At 44.5% G+C, this 22,959-nt stretch overlaps 3 protein-coding genes across 4 annotated transcripts; 2 read left to right on the forward strand and 1 right to left on the reverse strand.

Annotated features, from left to right (window-relative positions):
* The first annotated feature begins 100 nt into the window (after window positions 1–100).
* On the forward strand, window positions 101–7,456 carry LOC134073195 (cyclic GMP-AMP synthase). 2 transcript variants are annotated; one of them, XM_062530188.1, is made up of 6 exons: window positions 101–157; window positions 2,967–3,202; window positions 3,715–3,940; window positions 4,453–4,731; window positions 4,989–5,088; window positions 5,226–7,456. In XM_062530188.1, exons 2-6 carry the CDS (start codon window positions 2,969–2,971, stop codon window positions 5,833–5,835), a joined length of 1,449 nt encoding a protein of 482 aa, XP_062386172.1. In that variant the 5' UTR covers window positions 101–157; window positions 2,967–2,968; the 3' UTR covers window positions 5,836–7,456. The 2 variants fall into 2 exon arrangements, with proteins under 2 accessions (XP_062386172.1, XP_062386171.1); XM_062530187.1 differs by lacking the exon at window positions 101–157 and adding an exon at window positions 175–372.
* Window positions 7,457–8,201: 745 nt separating this feature from the next.
* rpl11 (ribosomal protein L11) lies at window positions 8,202–12,189 on the forward strand. The gene is made up of 6 exons (XM_062529008.1): window positions 8,202–8,323; window positions 9,034–9,184; window positions 9,720–9,826; window positions 9,960–10,091; window positions 11,859–11,969; window positions 12,107–12,189. Exons 1-6 carry the CDS (start codon window positions 8,318–8,320, stop codon window positions 12,134–12,136), a joined length of 537 nt encoding a protein of 178 aa, XP_062384992.1. The 5' UTR covers window positions 8,202–8,317; the 3' UTR covers window positions 12,137–12,189.
* Window positions 12,190–13,631: 1,442 nt separating this feature from the next.
* klhl43 (kelch-like family member 43) lies at window positions 13,632–21,856 on the reverse strand. Its single transcript, XM_062529009.1, has 6 exons — window positions 21,681–21,856; window positions 17,051–17,664; window positions 16,400–16,746; window positions 15,611–15,910; window positions 15,205–15,380; window positions 13,632–14,881 (listed from the first exon to the last, which is right to left on the reverse strand). Exons 2-6 carry the CDS (start codon window positions 17,517–17,519, stop codon window positions 14,086–14,088), a joined length of 2,088 nt encoding a protein of 695 aa, XP_062384993.1. The 5' UTR covers window positions 17,520–17,664; window positions 21,681–21,856; the 3' UTR covers window positions 13,632–14,085.
* Between the last annotated feature and the right edge of the window lie 1,103 nt (window positions 21,857–22,959).

Genomic DNA, 22,959 nt, shown 5'->3' on the forward strand with positions numbered 1-22,959 from the left:
TAGAATTTCATAAGGTGTGTCAACCATCGTCATGTTCTGTTTTTGCATGGGATGTTCCTTATCCTGACGAGGAGAAATGAAAGTGAAATCACAGTTAACAGGACATTTTGAACACTGGTCTGAGTTTCGCCTGCTGTGGCTTTCTTCACTCAATCGGGTGAGTTATATATAAGATGAATAATACTCAAGCCCAACGGCCATCACTGAAGAAACAGGTCTCGCTGGAAATTTGTGGTGCAGAGACAGAGGGCTATCTATTAGAGAATAGCCAAGAGAGGCAGGAGATCTGTAAGGGAGAAGAAGGAGAGAAGAATCCAACTGTAAATGGAGGTCCTCTAACTCCACCACGGGCCCCAGGCCCCTGTATTCCAGGTATGAAGCCAATTCAATCCGTACCAGAGGATATAGTGTCATCATAACAATAGTCTGAAATGTCTTTCATGCCTTAGATGTTCTCTGTAATCCTTCCCCCATGACAAAGAACTTGCGTCTCAGATTCAAACTGAAACTTAAGTTTAGTTTTATTGCGTTGTATTTTGTGGCATTTGTGTTAATCATGTGGTATTGCTATTATAAAGTATGCCTACTATAAAGTTAGCAATATAAAGTGGTATGACTATGACTTCTGTTGTATAGCAAAAAAGTCTCAACTGTACAATAGTAATTCAGTTACAATCTTTACACACTGTGTTGTGTATGGTTGTATATGCAATTCAAGTGTAATTTATATTCTCAAACACTTATGGGATGGCTCAGTGTAAATGTATAAATATCTTAAGTTGCCGACACACACTGACCATAGAAATTCAATTCAATTCAATTCAATTAAAAAAACTTTATTTATCCCCGAGGGGCAATTTCTCTGTGCAGGCATAGTGACATATAAGACATAACACAACATAAGACAGGGGGGGGGGGGGGGGCGTTAGTCCCAGGAGAGGGAGGAGGGGGCTGGGGGCATATTTGAGTTCAAAAGGCGAATAGCCTCAAAGGTAAAGGTCGCCTTCCTCCTGTTAGTCCTAGCAAGAGGACAGCGCAGATGCCTGCCAGAGGGCAGCCATTCAAAAACTCCATGTAGAACATGAGTAGTGTCTTCCAAGATAGAGTTGGCTTTTCTTAGTGTAGCCTTATCATGCAGCAATGTCAGTGACTGAAGAGGGTGGCCAATGATCTTAGAACATGTGTGCACAATGCTCTGGAGGTGATTCTTATTTTTGATGGATGCTACAATGCTACAATGGTGGATTGGTGAAGTCTGGCACCCATATGGTGTAGTGTGAAATATTTATCATCAATTAGTCATTGGTATGTACAGTATATATGCATGTTAAGTACAAGGCCTCTGACTAAGTGGCAATGACAGCCTTTAAAAATGTGCTGTCTCTATTCCGAAGTGGAATTCTCAGACATTCCAATGGCATGTTTGTTAAATGTGCAAATAATGGTTGCGCCCATTGGCTTTAGAAATTGGTCAGACCATAGGCTGTATACAGTCTGGGCCAGACAGTAACAATAGTCTACATCATCATCTAACGGAGGTGGCAGCAGAGTTAATCTCAATATGATCAAGCGGACCATGACCTGATCACGTGTGCATGCGTATGCGTATGTATGTGACCACATTATAGGCTACCATTTGACCAATGCTGCCTTTATGCCATATCTGATATTCGGAAATTAAAATAACGCAACTGACACAAAGTCGGGTCGGATTCGCCTGGTGTTACCTCATAGGCCACTCAATCAATCACTATTCAATTTCAACATTAATCAAAGTTTATTGTTTTAAAGAATCCAGAAGGAATACATAACTTGAAGTCTATGACGTTTATTAAAATCACAATCAGAGTTGTAATAATCCGGCTTCAAAAAGTAGTCCTGTCAAATATTTGATTCAACCATTCACTAAACCAGGTGATGATTTAATTGGCTCAACTCCAAGAAATTCCAATAGCACATCAGGTGTCATGGATGTAACTGTCATGTGGTTTGACCGATATGTGTTGCATTTTTAGTGAACTCATGAACCCAACTGGGCATACAGAAAATGAAGCGCATGAATACTAAGAATAAATTTGGCTTGATGAACATGAACTGCAGCGTTTCTTATCATTCCTGATTTATTTTAGTCCTGGGTAAGATTATAGGGACCCTCTAATGGGTCATGTTCCAACAACAACAAAAAAACGTTTTTGTTTGTCTGGTGCACAGCAGTGCACTGCACACATGCACGTGCACTGCACACATCAGAACCTCAAAGCTCCAAAGAGGGCTTTCTAGTTTGTAGAGGTAGGGTATAATAACACATTGCGCTCAGATGTAGTTTTGGAGCAGATGTGTAAAAAACAGTAGTTAAAGGATGAAGCTGAAGTGGTTTGCACTCTGAAAGACTAAATCAAACAGGAACAAAAAGGAACTGCTTTTATTAATAGATACACATTCTTGAGCAACAGCAGATGTTTCAGCCCTCTGGCTTTTTTCAATGCTCACTTGCGCAACTAGACATTCACGTAAAAGGAGTTTATAGTTTCTAGTCTAGTACCAGATACTTTACTCATATACTCATCAGAGACATTCTTATGTGCATGCTAAACCCTCTTTAAGATTACTGTAAGTGTACAGTGCAGGTCTCTCTCTCTCTCTCTCTGTGTGTGTGTGTGTGTATGGGTCATTCTCTGAAAAAATGTTTCATTGACATGTTAAACTATGAAAAAAAAAACTATTGGGCCAGCTTAGTCAAAGTAATCATTTTAGAGTTAATAAACCCTGATAAACCTTGTTTTACAGGTTGAGGTTTCATTTAGTAAACAAGCTTGAATGACCCGTGTGTGTGTGTGTGTGTGTGTGTGTGTGTGTGTGTGTGTGTGTGTGTGTGTGTGTGTGTGTTCGTGTGTGTGTGTGTGTGTGTGTGTGTGTGTGTGTGTGTGTGTGTGTGTGTGTGTGTGTGTGTGTGTGTGCGCGTGCAGACATGGGCCCACTGTCTGTGTATGGGAGTCCTCTCCCTGTGTCTCCAGCTTTGGACCGCTGGATCCGGCAGCGAGCTCGAGACCTGACTCTGCGAAGGGTGGACACCCAGCGGGCTTCTAAAGTGGTGAACAGTTTCAGAGACGGACTCCTGGAGTTCCTCAAAAACAACCAGGAGAAGCCTTACTTCCGACAGGCCAAAGTGCTCAACAGCGGCAGCTACTTTGAGATGGTAAAGGTAAGGCTTTGTGATGTGAGCAGCAAAAGTGAAGGGAACACTCATGGTAGGGGCAGGGCAGGATCCAATGGGAAGGATGAAGTAGGGTTAGACCCAAGCCATAATTCAAAGGTCAGTGAGCTATGAAGTGTGTAAACCATCATTGATATGGTTCTCATCTACACCATTTTTGAAGACAGGTGCCAGACAAAAGCGTGTCAAAGAGAGAAGAGGAGAGTCTGCACACTGTATAATGGCTCCAAAATACTTCAGCCTGCCTGATGAAGATCTGTTGATCGAAACGTTGGCTCTTATAGTAAATAAATAAAGTATTTTTGGAGCCATTATACAATGTGCAGACCATCCCCCTCTCTCTCTACACTGCACATTGTTTTGTGTGTCATTCAACACCACACATTTTAATGCTACTGTACTGCTACTGTACTTTCAATGCCAATGGCGTGACAAACTTGCAGCAATGGTCTATGCGGCAACACCATTGAGCCATAACTGAAATTAAATGTAATCCACAGATTAACAGCCCGAATGAGTTTGACATGATGCTGATTTTGCCCATACCGAGGTTGAATATGACTGAGCTGGAGGAGTGTCCTGGCGTATTCTACACACTCTCGCTCTGTCGGCAAGCTCGCTCAGAGATACGCTCCTACCAGGTGAACAACCAACTGACCATCTCTGCAGCAAAGATCCGTGCAGACATGCGAGACCTTGTTTGCAAATTTATCAGCGCATACGAAGGTACTGATTTTAATCACTGCTAAAACTAGCTTTGTAATTTGGGTTAATATACAGTACATCTTGGTGTACCATCAACTTTTTTTTAAAAGAAGTGCAAGATATCTTTTCTGCACAATAGGGTACAAACTTCTTAGAAATGCATTTAAAGATTACATTTTATGGAGCTTACAATGGCCAGGGCTGAAATGTCACCATTCTGCAGTTCTGAAATTATAATGGGCTGTCCATCTCTCTCCCTGTCTTCCTCATTGCAGGATAATATTATCTCACGTGTCTTCTCATTTCCAGCTGTTCAATAATTATTTAATTAATCATATTTCATTTAGGTTTTGGAATTGGAGCAGACAGACAAAAAAAGGTCCCGAGGGTAGACAGCTAGTGAAATTGATGAATTGAACGATATTTAATTGATATTATATGAACCAAATTTGTGTTGACACACTGATTGTAAATTGCTTGTGTATTTGAATGTGCATATTACAATGCGTGTTGTTTCCTCTCTGTTTAACCAGTGCCATCTCTAGATAGCGAATGGAAGGTGTGTGTGGAGGACGCTAACTCCCCCGCCGTGACGCTGGAGCTGTGGAGGACGGGCAGCTCCGAGGCTGACCTGTCCATAGACGTCGTGCCTGCGCTGGAGGTCTCCTCTCAGGGCTTGCCAGCCGCAGCACGTGCCGGGTCAAACGTGGACAACTGGCTGGGCAAGAAAGACCGTCGCAAACTCCTCAGTGCGGGCTTCTATTTTGTGCCAAAGATGCCCAGAGGAGATGACCTCAGTGACATGGCCAAAGGTGTGTTTCTCTTTTTAGATGTGCTATGGACAAGATTGTTTCTGGCAGGGAGGATCCCACATGGTTTCTAAAACTGCATTAAAATACAGACAAGAGTGTCAATGGTGTGTGGACGAACCCAGTGAGATAATGTTGGAGCTGGAGACTGATTAAATGACCTCTTTAACCATTAACTAGCTATAATATCTCTACATATCATAGTGTGTGTCTGTCTGTCTGTCTGTCTGTCTGTCTGTCTGTCTGTCTATATGTTCTAGAGAGCTGGCGGATCTCATTTTCACACTCTGAGAAGGAAATCATTAGGAATCATGGAAATAGACGTACCTGCTGTGAGGGACAATCTAACCGCTGTTGCCGGTAACAATAACATTTACTTTGCATTAGATACATTTTATACTCTGATGTACAATTGATAAATTATCCTACTGCTACATATAGTAACACACTGTACATTGTATATAATACATATAATATTTCATTTCCACACACTTTAGTAAGACCTGCCTCCGTCTTCTGAAGCGGCTGATTGAGGGTCTAAAGCAGCGTTATCCTGAAGAGTTGGAACCACTGTGCTCCTACCAAGGAAAGACCATCTTCTTCCATGTTTTATCTCGGCGTGGGGACGATTCACAGTGGACTATAGGGGACCTGTCAAAGTGCTTTCTAATTCTCCTGAGTGCATTTGAAGGTCACGTCCAAAGTGGAAATCTCCCACATTTCTTTGTGCCAAGTCACAATCTCTTTGCTCCTCCAGCCTTTCCCCAGAGCACCTTGGATTTCCTTGCGGCTGCTTTGAAGGAACAGAGGGAGTCAAATCTACCCCTTCTGCAGACCCTACCACCCATAGCTCTGCTGAGCTCACCTCCACCTCCACCTCCACCAAGCACCTCACCCCAACAAGAAACTCAAATGGCTGACATCTGCAAGAGTACCTCACCAGAGGTGGTGCAGAGAGTGGGTGCTACACCTTCTAGCAGCCCCCAGCTGGCAGCTCTACTTCACCTCTCAGAGTCCTACAGTGACAGGTCCTCCATAATCATGACTGTGCTGGGGTTAATGGTGGCTCTCATGGGTGTTGGGCTGGGCTTTTTAAAGCTCATGTAAATGTGAGAGGGGGGTAAGCACGATACGGGTGGTACACTAAGAAACATAACTTAGAGTGTTTTAAGTAATGACCGACCTATATCAAGACCATTTTTGAGCAAGGTTTTAGAAAAAAGCCTAATTTGTCTTTAACTTTCTTATTTTTACATGACGAACATCTAATTTCAATCAGGTTTCATGACAATCTGCTCTGATGGAAGTAACTAATGACTTATTGTTGAACACTGACTCGGGAAATTGTTCAGTTTTAGATTTGCTACTTAAGTGCATCTTTTGGATATACTCATTGAGCGTCTGGAGCACTGTGTAGTAATTAGGGGCTTGGCCCCATGGTATATCTCACACATAAAGCACAGAACTGTCAACATTGGGACATTCCTCTCTGCACCTGATGTTAGGTCTATTTTGGGCCCTCTTCTTTTCTCCCTGTACATGCTTTCGTCTGGTAAAATTATTCCTAAACATAATGTCTGTTTTCATTGCTATGCAGATGATCTGCAATTGTATCTACCTTTGTCCCTGGTGTTCTATTAAAAGGCTCAATGACTGTATCATGGATATCAAAACCTCGATGGCCCACAGTTTTTGCCAGTAAAACTGAGGTTATTCTGTTTGGTCCTCACAAGCATGAGGGCCTGAATCCTGGGTCCCCTAACCCCACCTATTAAACCACATGTCAAAAGTCTTGGGAGTGCTTTTTGATCCAGAATTGAAATTTGATAAACAAGTCAATGCTGTTAAAGCAACACTAAAGCACTTTTCCTCTGTCGCACGCACACTTTGTTTATCCAGCAAATGACGATGCACAGACAAGGTACTATGTTGCATGATTTTATGAAAGTATGATGTATTGCGAAATCAAATTTGTAGTTTCTTATGTCTCATTTAATCAGAAACACTACCCAATCTGGTAAAGTTACATGCGGTTATAGCCGATGGAGGGCCGCAAAGTTCACCCTGTTGTGAGTTGATGAACCGCTGAAATTATTTTGGAAACATTATTTTAAAAAACTCTTTAGTGTTGCTTTAAGGCATTATAGCTAAATTAAATGTTTTTTGTTTGTTTGTTTGTTTGTTTGTTTTACTGCACTAGACCTAGAGAAACTCATACATGATTGTATTACCTCCAGATTCGACTACTGCAATGCCCTTTATACAGGAGTTAGTGAATCATCTCTTGCTCAATTACAGTGGGTCCTAAACGCACAAGCTAGACTGTTTACCGGGACAGGGAAACGAGAACATATCACTCCAGTACCGAAGGCCTTACACTGGCTTCCATATAGAATCCAGTATAGGCCTATGCCTTCACAGCCCCTCTGGAACAGTTTACCACATGACCTCAAATCAGCATCATCTGTGATCCTTACTAAAAACCCATCTCTTCCAACTTGCATTCAAAAGCATTTGAGGCCTGTGGACATGTGTGCCTTTAGTCTGTCTCAGTCTGGAGGTTCTGGTGATTCTGTCTGAAAAATATAAACTCTGTCCTTTTCTTTTATTGTCAAGCACTCTGAATGTAAATGTGCTGTATGTAATTATTTACTATAAAAATCCTTTATCCAATCTATCTGTTTTAACTTAATTGAAATTGTATGACTGTGAAAGAATAAAAGCTTTAATAAATTAGGCTATTGTCTGGAAAACATATTTTATATTTTTCCCTTAAAGTATGCTCATTTCTTCTAAAGTATGAAACAACATTGCATGAAAAGGGGTATTTTAGTCATTCGTAATGAAGCATGCATAATTGAAAAGACGTGATTCCTCTAGGACAGTGGTTCTCAAACTGTGGTACGGGTACCACTGTAGGCTATGCGGACTCTCTGTTGTGGTACTCTGGGAGATGTTTTAGGACTAGGTAGGACAATCTTGAGGACAAGGTAATCACTTCAAACGATGTAAAAATATATAAAGGCCTACTGAAAAATCGTTACATTTAAACTAGTATTTATCTTCCTTGAAAAAACAAAACAAAACAAAACAATGCAAAACATGTGCAATGTAAAATATATTTAAGTTGGCCTACGCTAGCCTACTGTATTTTATTGCTGGTCACATGGTGGTACTTGGAGAGTCAATTGTTCTCTGAGGTGGTAGGCCTACTCATTGTGAAAAGTTTGAGAAACACTGCTCTAGGAGCCTATTTGTTTGTCAAAACAGTTTCAAAGCTCTCTTTGATATGCCTGGCCTATTGTAGGCCTATTATATTATATTAGCCTGAATTATATCATTCACTGACCAATTTTATCGGTTTTCAGTTTAGCATAACAGCTAGCCTACTTCTAAATGTAACAGCATAATTTTGTTTGTCTGAAAAACAAACTAAAAGATAGTCTTGCAATTTCCAACCGAATCAGCTGAAACGCTCGTGGGAACGGTTTTATGTTAAACTCTGTAGCATTTGGGGCACTCAAAGCATGAACACTTCCCTATAAATACTCCGCGCCGGAAGTGTATCGTCCTCTTCAAGTCATCAAATATGGCGGTGAGTACGCGGATGAAAGCTAAGATGTCGGTGCACTTTGTAAATCTGAAACAATCGCCGTCATACATCATAGTTATAAAGCTATAATACCTTCTCAAGTGTACACGCATTTGTGATGAGTGTTACGATGGCAGTATTACTTGATCAAAGCGGTATATGATGATAAAACTCAAGTAGATAACTTGGCTGCTGGTGTTCACTCTGACGCCTGTACGCTGCCCTTTCTGCTCTACTAAAACGTGTACGCACGGTTCAGGTTTACGTTTGTGAAATCGCAGAGGCACTTGCGATATCTTGTACATCTGTTACAGCCATACGTATGTCTTAATGTTGTCTGTATTTTTATTGCGTTGGCGATTCCGTATTTATCATGTTAGCCTCTCTCGGCTAACGCGAATTACAGGATATGTACGGGCATGTCCAGTAGAGAAGCCCGTTCAATTGTCCCATGCTGGCGAAGTTGACTAGCTAAAAGTTAGCTTTGCGTTTCAGTAATTGTTTGGATATAGTAATGAACTCCCCTACCCGCTGACACTTGTCATGAATATTATTTAACGCAGCAAAGTATAATGACAGAGGCTCGAAACCGGTAGCTGACTGTCCTGATATAGTGTATGGCTGTTCTCGCGACAATGTTTCACTCAGCTACCTGTTACAGTAAGCTGTCATGAGAGAACCAAAGTGTAACCATTCCTGTATTTATTTTACAGGAACAGGGTGAGAAGAAGGAGAACCCCATGAAGGAGCTGCGAATCCGCAAGCTCTGCCTGAACATCTGTGTGGGTGAGAGCGGAGACAGACTGACCAGAGCCGCTAAGGTGCTGGAGCAGCTCACGGGGCAGACTCCTGTCTTCTCCAAGGGTATGTGTGACACCTTTTGGCTTAATACTGAGGATATTTGGGATGTCAATGAATGTGTGATATCTGATGGACAAATATGAAGGTGAAGATGCAGTGGTCAACTGTTGAGGGTTCTTTTGTGTGATCTATAGGCCTATCTATAAGCATCACACTGCTTCTACATATTGTAATGGACCTTATGCACTGAAGGCTCTTTAGGCAGCTCATTTATTTCCAGTAGAGTGTTAGCAGTGGGCATCTTTTTAATTCTGCTCCCTCTCGTTCACTCCAACACTAAGTATCTTGTTTGTCCAGAAATGGTGATTTTGACACACGTAAGCCCTTTAACATTGTAATGTGGATTCACAAGGTGCAACAACCAGCCTGGTTCGTGTAGACACTAATTACATTAACAAACAGTGGCAGGCTCAAACACACCTATCAACTGGGATCAAATGAGTTACCTGAAGAGCCTTGCAGACTCTTCTTGACCTAGATAACATTCATGTGACTTGTAAGTGTGTAATGGAACTTCGACTTCTTTTCTCCACTTTAGCCCGCTACACTGTGCGATCCTTTGGTATCCGTAGAAACGAAAAGATTGCGGTCCACTGCACCGTCCGTGGTGCTAAAGCTGAGGAGATCCTGGAGAAGGGTCTGAAGGTGAGCATACCTCTGATGCCTCTCGCAGTTGTTGGGTATAGTTCATAATAATAATAGAACAACATTTTCTTTTGCCAGATGAAGATGTGAACTGTCTGAAGCCTTCCTTCCTAATATTTCTGTCTGTGTACAGGTGCGTGAGTACGAGTTGAGGAAGAACAACTTCTCCGACACCGGCAACTTCGGCTTTGGCATCCAGGAGCACATCGATCTGGGAATCAAGTACGATCCCAGCATTGGAATCTACGGCTTGGACTTCTACGTGGTGAGTTCCTCTTAACTATTTTGTCTCATACTTTGGGCTAGGGTCTCCTCCTTTTCCATGGCAACAGGGTGCGCTATGCTCCATTCCCCGTAGCCTTTGCAGTGCTGTCTCCAAAATCCACTTGAAACACCAGCATCAACCTTCAATCTTTCTTTGACTCGTCAGTGGGTTGTTTATGAATTAGTTTGGTGTGGAGGTTGTAGACCGGTTTCACTAAACGAGACAAATGTATAGCAAACATGACCATATTGTTGTGGTGTGCTACATGAAATTGTATGTGCCCCCACCCACCCGAACATTTTTGTCCTGCTTAAAGATGTCCCTTCAACCTGTAGTATTTGTCATAACCTCTTCAGTTGGTAGAACTGTCAGAACTTAGAGTCTGAAAATTTTTTAGACTGCACATAGAATTGATGTTCACCCAGTGCCCTTCATGCTTGAGGCACAAGGGTTGAATATCACAGTGGAACTCTCATTGCAAACTACAAAGGTAACTCCTGGACCATAAACTTGCCCAGTGGAGTAATACTACAGGCAATTAAATACAGAACAATATGAAAATACCTGTTTCCTGAGTGACTACTCCACCTAACTATGTCCAGCTGTCCGAACGTCTAAAATTTTGCACAGCAAGTTTGATCAGTTGCAGCGCTGCGATTAGATGTTGGTTCTGATTTCTAAAGTCTATGGTGTAGTTGGTGTGAGTGTGGGGAGATTTTGTGCACCCACCAGGGCAGCCTTTGGTTGTGTACAGTGGTGCCAACCGTCCGGTCGTTGTGTTAAGCTCACCTTTATTTGACTGGACGTTGAGGAGATGACGGGAATTGAGTGAGATGGGTGTAAGCTCAGAAAATGGCCTCATACCGCTCTTTCACCTGGTTCCCCGTCGGCACTGAACCTGTTTATGATGGGGAGCCAGGGATGGAAATTAGCACCAGCCACCAGCCAAATGCTGGTAAAATGTGAGTGGCTGGTAGATTTCAGACACACAGTCATACTTTAACATTGAGTGGCTGGTTACTGCTATTGGCTGATACATTTTCACATTTTCAAATTTTAATTTCCACCCCTGTGGGGAGCCCATTCCTACCTCCTAACTTAATATACAATTTTAGGACCATCTTTCACGCAGCCTAATGGGTCACTCAACAGCTCAACCTCTCCAGGCACTTAGCAGGAAGCACATTCTGCTGTGCTTTTGGTGTCCACTAATAAAACACAAGGCTCTGAGAGTAGAGAAGAGATTTTCTTAGTATTGACGGTAAATTGATAGTATAACAGTATAAAGTAGTCGGTTGAAGGTGTAGTCAGGTTTGAATCAAGTCAAGAGCAGTGAATGGTATGGCTATACTTGCCTTTTGGCTCTAGTGATGGAAAGTAAAACAATTACCAGTGTCATTAAGCTTTTTATGCCTTTTTTTTTTTTCCTTCACTGAATTTGGGTGCTTCCCAAACCAGAGCCAGAGACCAAACCTAGCCCTAAATGATGCTAGACATTGTTGACTATTAATGATTGAGGTGCTTGCTTTGCGTCAGTAATGACCTCTTAACTTGTGGTGTTTGGTATTGGCTTTTGGAAGCTGTGTACGTCGAAGTTTCAGAGAAGACCGAGAAGACCTGCAGACTACTTGTTGCTTGTGTGCTTTTGATTCAGATCTTTTTATTTGTAACATAACATATAATGCAGTGAAATGTTAGTCGGCTCCATGCCAAGTAAAAAGAAACCGTTCCTGCAGAGCTGTTGCTCATGTCGTGATCTGTTTGCAGGTTATGGGCAGGCCTGGCTTCAGCATTGCCGATAAGAAGCGCAAGAAGGGACGCATTGGCTTCAAGCACCGCATCCGCAAGGAGGAGGCCATGCGCTGGTTCCAGCAGAAGGTAAAGTCTATACAATTCATGCTTATATTTCACCTCCTTTGTAATATCTTCCTCTACTTCAAACTATGAAGTCACATATATGTAATTTAAACAGCAATTTAGATCTGTGTTAATCCTGTTTGTTTTTCTCTCTACAGTATGATGGCATCATCCTCCCCGGGAAGTAGTGGACCATCGTTTTTGATCTTGTTTATATCAAACAAATAAAAAAGAAAACCCATTTTGTATCTCTTGTGTTGCTTTCAGTTATATACTTTTGGTGTCCTGACAGTCACGGCATTAAGACGTTGAGTAATTAAGATTTTAGAAGAGGAGGCAAATAATTTGACCTACTTTATGCCGCAGGTTAAGTTGATGACCAAGAAATTCTGTCTGCATTGAGTAGCTTAACATTTCTCCGTTCAGTTTTAACTTTATTTCTTCAGAATGGCAATTGGTGGTTTTGAAATGGCCATACTGGTGTAGAGGTGGTACGTATTTCAGACTTTAATCAGTGGGGTCAAATTCTAAGATTATAGATTATAGATATACATGTGTGGGGATGTAGGTGTGTATGCTTTAATAAGTCTACACGCATGAAATGTTAATTTAGTTGAATGGTGAAATCAACATGGAATGATGTGGTGAGGAGTGAGTGTATTGAGATCAGGTTAGTGGTCGGGTCATAAAGAAACACATTCGCTGGCTTGGCTTAAGTTGGCTTTATTCAGTGGAACTTTTGGGATCTAACACAACCATTACATCACTTCTCTGTGTCTCCACAGTGGCCATTGGCCCTCAGGACCCATCCCCTCAATTACAACCTGTTCCTCTTCCCCCAACCTTCATGAAGGGGCATGCATACTGCAAAACAACAAAAGACTTTGCCATATTAATAAACCAATTCAATGTCATCAATAATTCTCTAGCTTTTGTGCCCTGCCCTATGTTGGCGTCTGGGCAAGCATCCCATCGGTCAGTTCCACTGGCACTCGTGGTGTCGTAACGTGATCGGTCAATAGGGGGCGACACCACCGCAGTCTCAGGCCATTGGGGACCTATTATAGACCTACCATCCAGCTCCGATCTGTAGCTTATTTAATACATTCCATTATGAAATGTGTGTGTTGCATAACACCTTTGCATCTTAGTAAGGAATTAGAAAGTAAGTTTAAGTGTTATTTATTACTAAGGTTTCTAAAGCTCACTGACTCATGAAAGCTTTGTAGATAAATACATTTATGGGGGCCGCTAAATATGTATGATGACTAACATCTGACTGCAGTGGCCATCAAGCTTGCATGTGAGGGACATTCTCATCTTCTGATGCCATAAAGCAGTCTTATCTCTCTATGGGAGTGTGGGGCGGAGTGAAGGAGCCGGGCTCTGGTCCCCTATTCGGCCTGTGACTGCATGGTGGGGGTGTCATGTTCACATTCTCATGTCTTCACCATAGCTCCTCTAACATCAGCATATAAAAATCATCCATGTCACTACATTTTTTTTTGTTGTTCGTTTGGTTTTTTTCAGAATGTTTTTTATTTTCATTATTAAACATTTTGTCAAGTATTGACTTAAACTACTTCGACAAATCATTTAGCCTATTACATAGCATAAGAATAAGCACTATATATTGATATATATATAAATATAATATATGAAATGTTATTGATTATTGTTATTGATGTCATTTGCAGAGATAATATGCTCATGTTCTAATCTCGGGCAAGAAGTGCATAGGTGATATTTTTGTCAAAGAACATTGTGGCTCAAATGCTAAAATTCACTCACACAAACTCAGATACACAAGTTCAGTCAACTCATCCACTTACACACACACACTCAGACACACACACTCAGACTTGGCTACATCACAGACTTTCGTGCACTCATGTTGTAGACACTGAATGCTGACTTCAGAAGGTCATTTCACATTCTTTAATGACGTGGGCCCTGATTTGATTCCTCCGTACTCAAGAACACCTCTATCCTCATTTCCTCTGCCCTGTCCTGCTCAGACTCTCCTCCCTTCTCTTCGCCCTTCCTCCTGATCTCTCTTCCCTTCCTTTCCTCTTCTCTACTGTTCTTATCTGCAACTACTCTCTCTCTCTTTCTCTCCCTTTCTCTGTCCTTCCTTTCAAGCAGATGTAGGCTGCTCGTCGTGGCTAACTGAGGTGTTTGGCGGAGTGATGATTGATGCGTTGTTGGGCGAGTTGGGGGTGTTGCGGTGGCGGCGGGAGGCGTGGCGAGGGGGCAGCGCCAGGGCGCAGCAGGAGACGCCCACGGTGGGCTCGGGCAGCTCCTCGCCGGACGCCCAGCTGTCGGTCTTGGGGTCGTAGCGCTGCACGGCCGCCTTGTAGCGCTTCTCGGCCTCGTTCCAGCCGCCCAGCAGGAAGAGCTGGCCGCCCAGGACCGAGAGGCCGGCGGTGCTCACGCCCAGCGGCAGCGGCGCCATGCGGCTCCACGCGCCGCCCTCCTCCTCGGGCCGGAAGACCTCCACGGTCTGGACGTCCACGCGCTCGCCGCCGGGCCCCAGCTGGCTGCCGCCCGCCACGTACACGCGGCCCTCCAGGGCGGCGCTGCAGTGCCATCCGCGCGGCGTCTCCATGGGCGCCGCCTCCTGCCAGCTGTCGCTGTCCACGCTGTAGACGGCCACGGAGCGCGTGTAGGCGCAGTTGACGTAGCCGCCGGTGACCAGGACGTCGCCGGAGGGCATGGCGGCGCTGGCGTGGCAGCAGCGGGGGGCCTCCATGGGCGTGCGCATCTGCCAGGTGTTGGTCGAGGGCGTGTAGCTCTCGATCGTGGCCAGCAGGCCCTCGGTGTTGCGGCCGCCGATGGCGAAGAGACGCCCCTTGGTGGCCACCAGGCTGAAGTGGGTGCGCTTCTGGCGCATGCTGGCCAGGTGCAGCCAGGTGTTGAAGCGGGGGTCGTACCTGAGACAAAGCACAGAAACAGGTTATCATCAAATAAGGTCCCGAGGGGGGTATTCCAAGTACCTGGTTTAGAGACAAACCTGGGCAAGTTAACTTAGAATAAGTGGTAAACCTCCTAATAGAAGAGCTGTACGACTTCATTCTCCTAGCAAAACCATGCCATAGGTCTCTTGTTATAGGAGGCTTACCACTCACTCTGAGTTAACTTAACCAGGGTTATCACTAAACCATGTACTTGGAATACCCCCCTGGTCTGTTATTCAAGTCGAGTGTTGACTGTCTGTCTGGCGTGTGGTAATGAGTGTATGCTGTTATCAGCCTACCTGCTCAGGGTGCTGACGGCGTGCTTGGCTTGATTACGAGCATCGTTCTGGTCCTCTCCTCCGGCCACGTACAGGAAGCCGTCCATCACGGCCACACATTGGTTGAAGCTCTTAGCAGGAAGCTGGGTCAGGTGACGCCAGGAAGCCACACCGTCACGAGGGTCTCTCCACAGAACCTGTGTCCAAGATGAGGTTTGTGTTTTGCTGATTTATGCAGATTTGTCGGTTTTAGGTGAGAGTTTTACTAATTTTGTGGCAACAGGGGTGTTTTATAGTGACTTGTGAAGGTGTTGTGTTGTGTTGTGTTGTGTTGTGTTGTGTTGTGTTGTGTTGTGTTGTGTTGTGTTGTGTTGTGTTGTGTGTCTGTGTCTGTGTCTGTGTCTGTGTCTGTGTCTGTCTGTCTCACCTCACGGCTCAGTGTTCTCTCCGTAAGCGATGGTCGTCCGCCGATGGTGAGCAGCGCCACCTGGCTTCCGCGCACGGAGGTGCGCTTGGTCTGCAGCAGGTTCTGCTGGTGGGGCAGCAGGTGGTAGTTCATGGCGTCCACCAGCAGGCGGTGACACTGTGGGTCCAGCATCATGCGGGCCACGGGCTGCACCTCGCTGACCAGCTCGCTGGCCGGGATGGTCTCGAAGCGCACATGGGACAGAACCTCGGTTGCATGGGCCTGACGCTGAGGGTCAAAGTCCAGCCACTTCATAGCCACCTGTCACACAGCCATATTCAAACACACACACACACACACACACACACACACACACACAGACAAGCACACACACAAGGCCATATTTAAATGTACAAATCCAGTGTGGTTTATTAATAGTCAGCTTTCGGTGGATCCCACCTCTTCCCATAGGCACACACAGTTACACTTCCTGTGTAAATATAGATAGCTGTAAATAGTATTCCCCTGTGCCTGGGTCTGAAATTCAGTTAACAGTGTCTCACTGATTAATATAGATACAGGCCAAGTGTTAATGTATTTAAGGCATCAGATGGTAGACGTTTTTACAGCTGTGACACATTGTATCAGGTGTTCAGCACACAAGCAGGTGTTGCCTTGCTGGCTGGTTGGCTAAGGTGTGTGCTAACTTGTCTAAACGGCACTATTTGGAAGCAGAGTTCAACCAGCAGTGTGTGTGTGTGTGTGTATCTATCTGTATAACGTGTGTGTATGCTTGTGTGTGTGTTTTACCTGGAAGGTGGTGATCTCTGAGGGCAGCACAAGGGCGTCGTCCTGCAAGAAGGAGACGATCTGCTCCAGGGTGAGCTGGTTGAACTGGGGCGTCTCGGCGAACTGGGCGAAGTTCTGCAGCGCGTAGCGGCGCGAGGCCTCGCGCACGGGGTTCAGGCCGTAGGCGGTGGCGATGTTCCAGATGTACACGCACGTCTGCATGCTCAGCTCGGCCAGCAGGAAGTCGCTGCACATCTGCAGCAGGTGGGGGATGCGCAGCACCATGGCGGCCCACAGGGTGCAGCCCACCGTGTACAGAGACATGTGCACGCGGCCCAGGTAGGCGAAGGTGATCACGTTAGCCAGACCTGAAGGAGGGACAGGTGCTGTTACGGCTGCTCAGGTGATGCCAGTATACTTCTGTAGGCTCATTTTCTGGATCAACTATAACCAGATCTGTCATGATCAACATGAGATTTTCATGTGTTTCATGAGATTTTCATAGGTGTTTACGTTTTGCAGTTGTTGCAATTGATGCAACCCTACACACTGCAAGACTTTGCACATACACTTTTCTCTCTTTTTAGACCATGAGCTACGGTTAAGGAGGTGGGATACTCACTGAGTCATTATTTACAGTGTCAGTGGCAGTGTACAACTGTGTTGGCCTACCTAGGGGGGAGATTGTGGGCAGCTCCAGGCGTTTCAGTGTTGGGTCTTTGGCCAGCACCTCCCTCAGGTACTGGCTGACCGAGGAGATGACCAACTTGTGCACGTCGAAGGCCTTGGTCTTGCAGGCCAGCTCCATGTCGGTGAGGAAGCGCTCCTGGCGCATGCGGCTCAGCTCCTCCAGCATGGCGGCGCTGTGGAGAGGGCGGGTCAGCTCGTTGCCGATGCCCAGCCCCCTCTCACCGGGACGCAGGATTGGAGGAGGGAAAGGAAGTTGGAGGGGCAGGCCGTTGAGGCGGTTGAGGTGCTCCACGTTGAGCGGCGCCTCCAGCTTCTTCACGCCCTCGCACACGACCACGCCCTCCGACGACAACACGACAGGGCTCTCGGGTGACGTCACCACATTTTCTGTCGCCGGTGGCGGCGCCACAACTTCCACCTTGGGGCGAGAAGCCTTCTTTTTGGGGGCCATTTTTCTTCAGTGATTCACTTCAGCAACAATCGGAGACACACGCTTTGCACGCGCAAAGACTGACTGACAGACAGGCAGACAAGCTTTGCAGATGGAGTTGGACAGCTGGTAAGGCGGTGGTTGACGTCACCGTGGATCACAGCTCCTGGGGAAGACGTAATGATAAACATTAATTATCGGAGCGGGAGAGGGATTGTCACTGTCTTTCAGTACCGACACGTACAGACAGCCGCATCAGGTATCGTGCCGATGCAGCCATCCCGAGTCTGGGTGACTGACAGCTGTGAGTGGCCCTGGGGGTGGGGCAGGGGAGGGTGTAAGAGACGGGGCCAGGGTCAGGTTTTCAGCTCACAGTTCTGGTAAATACTGCTTGCGTTCAAAGGCGCTCATAAATAACAGTACATGGGGCCTTAATAAATTGAAATTCCCAGAGCCGTGCAAAGATGTCTTGTTATTTATTCAGCTGTCATCCATAAATGACCTGGCTGGCGCAGAAGATCTTAAGGGTGCATAACCATCTGTTCACCTAAAATACTGTACAGATAAATATATTTGATCTAAAAATAAATACAAATTCAGCACCAATTAAGTGAGCCACTCAGCTAATCCAAAATAAATATGTGACTCACATGAATTCGCAGTATTAAAGCAAGCCGAAACGTGAACATTCACATATGCACATACATACAGTACATACATACATACACGCTCATAGCTAACCTCTCATATGTATACACAAACAGCAAAGTCTCACATGCAAACTCTCACATGTGCACGCACAATATAATAATAACTGGGCCGACGCACACAAGTCAGTGTCTAAAAATACGTTCCATCCGAGGCGTGGGTGAGTTCCTGGCGCTTAAATTACCCTCCATCTGTCCTTCTTACTCTGTGTGTGTGAAATCCCCTCTCTGCTCTCTGCGTCAGGAATGCCCCCTCCTCTCAGTCTCCGCTCATGTCTGTGTGTGAATCGTTCTCTCTGTTTTCATTGATGGCATGATGAAAGTGCATCAGATCTATTCTTTTATTCTTTTTCTGTGCACAATGGTGTTTGGTGTGTCCCTCTGTAGTGGGATTAGTTAGAAACTTTTTGTCCTGGTATTTAGCAAACAGGATATAGTAAACCCCAGGTATTGATGTGCCTAGGAGGTGTCTATCTACCCACTTACCATGATAGTGAGATTGTTAGGGAAATGCAGTGACTTAAAGCAGGGATGGGCCTGCATTTACATATCTGAGGTCAGCCTCTTTATACCATCACAGTTGTAGAACTGTATCGAAAGTTTCCACCAAAGATTCTAGAGTGCTATGCTCTGAAATGTTTGGTTTCAACCAGGGCACTGGTTTCAACTAATGCTACAGTAGGCTTTCGACAAGACGATTTCAACATCTAAATTAATGATGACGTCCATTCTCCTTGGATATACACATCACACTCTCTTTTTCTGTTGTCGTTTGTTCATGCAGTCAAGTCAGATAAGTGCGGAGGATATCAGAGGTTTTGATGTCATCAAAGTACACTAAGTAAGAGAACATTGAGACTTCACACAAAAGACAGTAACAATTTAACAAATCAGGTACTCAGTGTTCTTTGTAAACAAAGTGCCTGATGTTATAACCTGAGGTTATGGCATAATGCCACAATGGAACAGGTGTGCTCGCCAGCCTGTATTACATACTTGGAGTCTGATACTGATCAGCAGGAGGGGACTATTTATTCTCAGGCCCATGTTTACTAATAGCAGGTGGAAGCGTAGAGAAGTATTTGGGTCACAAGGTAGGAATGATCACCCAAATCAACCCCTTCATCTTAATCAAAACAGCAGTGTGAATGTCACGTTCACCACAAAGGTCACCAGGGGTGCTGACCATCAGGATGTGACGACAGTATCTAAACCATGACCTTTAAGAGAAGGTGAATAGAACGTTCTAGAAAGATAGAAAAACAACTCCAGGGGGTGCTAACCACCATGGATGCGATGACAGAATCTAAACTCTGATCTTTGAAAGACGATTAACAGAACTTTGTAGAAAGATAGAGAAACAACTCTAGTGTAAGCGCCAGACTAATGATGCCATCCTTAATGCAAGCGAATCTTAGGGACCTTAGTGTCACAGCATTTGGTCATCTGATGTTAAGAAAACAGGACCAAACATTTATTAATTCAGTCACTTCAAACTGTCTGAGTTGATGTTTTCTGATTTTTTAATGAGAGTGTTTGACTTTCTTGGATGTCTTTTACCACAACATTCAGGTAGGATTTAATTAGATTAAGGTTATCTAGGTCAAGATATTTGTTTGGCAGGCTCTTTTAGGTTGTTGTGTATCATTTTACTGTGATTGACAGAGATTGCAGAAGGATTTGCTATCAACTAGGTTATAGTGTGAAAACATGACCTCAGGACAATCACTAAATCAAGAAAAAGTGCAGTATCACCATGCAACATGGCCTCAATACACTAGGTATGAGATCATGTTCTGCAGCATGCACTGATTTTGATGGTACTCTCCCAATTGGATGAGATTAACAGTGAGAGCTAACCATAAACACAGATCACTGCCCTCCCCTCTCGCTCTTTCAGTTAGCATCTAGCAACTTCTGCCTCAGTGTCATACATCTTGACAACATTGCTCATGGCCATCAGTATTGACTTGGCACTACGCACAAGACAGGCACTCAAATAATGGCCACAGACAGAATATCCGTAGACACAAGAGCAACACACACCTACAGCTACATGTGCATAACAAACATCCGCTTGACAGCCAAATATGATATAAAGCTAGCTGTCATCCCCATGATATGCGTGTGTTAAACTAGGACACCGAGTCTAGAGAAAGAGAGAAAGAAATAAAGAAATAAAGAAAGACATAGAGTGCCAGTGAAGGCTAAAAGGAAGAAAAACAAAACGAAAGAATATTGCTTGGAGTAGTTTCTGTGCACATGTGTCATCAATACTGGGAAAGGGAAGGAGGAAGCACTGAGGAAGAAGAGCTGACAGATGAGGATGATGTAAATGTAGACGAAGGTGTGTCGGGTCAGTATGGAAAGATTGTCGGAAAAACGAGAAGAGTGCAGGAGCGGAGGAGAGAGGCGGAGAAGAGATGGGCGGAGTGGTGCAGAGTTCCAGTGGCTGTCTGCAGCTGTTGTGTTTATCAGCGCAGGGGGGCCATCCTGAAGTGGTTGCCCCATCAGACTGGCATGTCAAAGTCACCATGCACAATATTCGACCCTCTCCGCCCTCGTTCCACCCTCGTCCACCGCCCCCATGAATGCCTTTGGCTATCGCCGCTAGTTATTTTTAGGACTTGAGAAACACTCTGTGGACTGCAACTCTTTCTCCAGCAGTTCACACACACACACACACACACACACACTCACACACACAAACAAACACACAAACAAACAAACCAGAACACCCAATCACAACCATTCCCATTGAGATATCTAGAGAGCTTACATAAAATAAGTTAACTAATGTGTGTGACTGATACTGTGGTGAGCTGTCATGGTGTGTGTGTGTGTGTGAGAGAGAGTTTCCCTGCTGATGTATTCAGATGAGCAAATGTGACCACAGAAATGTAAAGCAGAGAACTATGCCCCCCTCTTCCGTGCTTGTTAAGGCACAGGACTCCTGTGGTGTATGTGTGTGAGCAGTGACTTTTGTCATCAGATTTGACAGACAAGATGAAACTGCTTTGTATGTGTGTAGTACAGTCTATGACCTGCTCTTCTTGGTGTAAGAGATCAGATACTTTTGATAGCCTATCAGTTCATTGTTATGCTATATTTCCCAACTATGCTGATATGATTCTGTCTCTAAATAGAACCAGGCTTGGATTTATCTCGGTGGTTCAATGCCATCTCTCCCAACTTGTTGTTACACATCAATAACTGTGACAGGCCCCAATGTAACCTTATAACGATGGACTTTAACAGCCAAGATCTTAGCCGCATCTGTGAGTGGGAATGGTCATCTGTTTCCTGTCCGCTCAAGTGTTTCATTCAGGTCTGTCTTGATTGGGCTATCTGATGTTTTCCTTTCAGTGCTTGGCAGCCATGCATTCAGTTGCACATTACTGAGTTATAAGTCGTCACGTTGTTAAGACATAGCCTTGGTGACAAACATAAACTCCACTTCAAGAGTAATATTTACCTTTATCTCTCTTGCTTGCTCTCTTTTCCCTTTGTTTCTTCCCTTCCTTATCCTTCTCTTTTCTCTCTTTTGTGACTGCTTTTGTAGATGTTATCCTTCTCTTCCACGTAGCAATGTCCCTCTGTCCTCTGCCTGTCTGACAATGTTCAGAGTGAGCCCTGTGTGTGACCAGGCATGTGTTTGAGTTGCCCGGCCTCCGACCAGACCTACGTAAGACGAGCCCGTCGCTCATACTCCCAACTATGTGTCCGTCTCCAAATACAGACACACACACACACACACACACACACACACCGCCAAATACAGACACACAGCCTGCCAGAGTCATTCCATATTCAGTTACCCCTTCCCTCATAAGGCAAGGGGGTTGTGTCTCTATGTGTGTGTATGTATGTGTGTGTGTGTGTGTGTGTGTGTGTGTGTGTGTGTATTTAAAGCCAGGCTTGATGCTTTGAAATACCTCTGCTCTGAGTATGCTATTTGCCTGCCCACAGAGGGCACTAAGGTGCAGTGCACTAGAGGAACAGAATAACTATAGCAGGACACGGATCAGGATATAGTAATGCTAAATATATACCATGATAATAAATGTTATTCATAAAGCACTTTTCAAGACACCTCACTTCACAATAGGATAGATAGTTTACACAAAACACAAAATAGCTTCATTAGTCATCACGGGTATCAAATCAAACAGAGCCAGATGCAGCGGAGCAGCGAACTCGCGCAGCCTTCCCGACGTAGGCACAGACATCAAGACATAGGCCTAGACAAAGAACACTTATGAGAACAAGACAACACCTAATTAGAAAATGCTAATTGCACACAAAATATATTGTTTATCCATTATACTCTCCAGGCCCACCACCAGAGCTTACTTTTCAAGGAGAGATAACGTGTGTGTGTGTGTGTATGTGTGTGTGTGTGAGAGAGAGAGAGAGAGAGTGTGTGTGTGTCTGTGTGTGTGTGTGTGTGTGCATCTTTGTGTTTTTGTGTGCGTGTGTGTGTGGTAAGGTGGACTGCGCCATGCAGTATCCTTTAAAAAAATAATGGTTATGGTGGAGGTTACTGTACAACGTTTATAACAATATCAGTGATATTAAATGGAGTCTATTAATGTTAATCGTTGCTATTGGTGAATTAACTCTTTTGAGAGGTGCATAAACTGTAAAAAAGGTGGATAAACTGCGTTTAGCCTCCACTACAGCCATGCCCAGAGTAAACGGGGCTAATGTGGTAGCCTAGGCCTATATGTAAGAACTTCGCCTTCTTAGTTCAG

This window comes from Sardina pilchardus, chromosome 24, assembly GCF_963854185.1.
Source record: "Sardina pilchardus chromosome 24, fSarPil1.1, whole genome shotgun sequence".
In the NCBI taxonomy this organism is placed as follows: Eukaryota; Metazoa; Chordata; class Actinopteri; order Clupeiformes; family Clupeidae; genus Sardina; species Sardina pilchardus.

Bases quoted from the DNA above. Each gene is read 5' to 3' on its own strand.
- LOC134073195 (XM_062530188.1), top strand. From the start codon at position 2,969: ATGGGCCCACTGTCTGTGTATGGGAGTCCTCTCCCTGTGTCTCCAGCT. The intron at 3,203-3,714 runs GTAAGGCTTTGT...TGTAATCCACAG, and splicing joins GCTACTTTGAGATGGTAAAG to ATTAACAGCCCGAATGAGTT. The intron at 4,732-4,988 runs GTGTGTTTCTCT...TATATGTTCTAG, and splicing joins CCTCAGTGACATGGCCAAAG to AGAGCTGGCGGATCTCATTT.
- klhl43 (XM_062529009.1), bottom strand. From the start codon at position 17,519: ATGGCCCCCAAAAAGAAGGCTTCTCGCCCCAAGGTGGAAGTTGTGGCG. The intron at 16,747-17,050 runs GTAGGCCAACAC...TCCCTCCTTCAG, and splicing joins GCCCACAATCTCCCCCCTAG to GTCTGGCTAACGTGATCACC. The intron at 15,911-16,399 runs GTAAAACACACA...GCTGTGTGACAG, and splicing joins CAGAGATCACCACCTTCCAG to GTGGCTATGAAGTGGCTGGA.
- rpl11 (XM_062529008.1), top strand. The intron at 9,827-9,959 runs GTGAGCATACCT...GTCTGTGTACAG, and splicing joins TCCTGGAGAAGGGTCTGAAG to GTGCGTGAGTACGAGTTGAG. The intron at 11,970-12,106 runs GTAAAGTCTATA...TTCTCTCTACAG, and splicing joins TGCGCTGGTTCCAGCAGAAG to TATGATGGCATCATCCTCCC.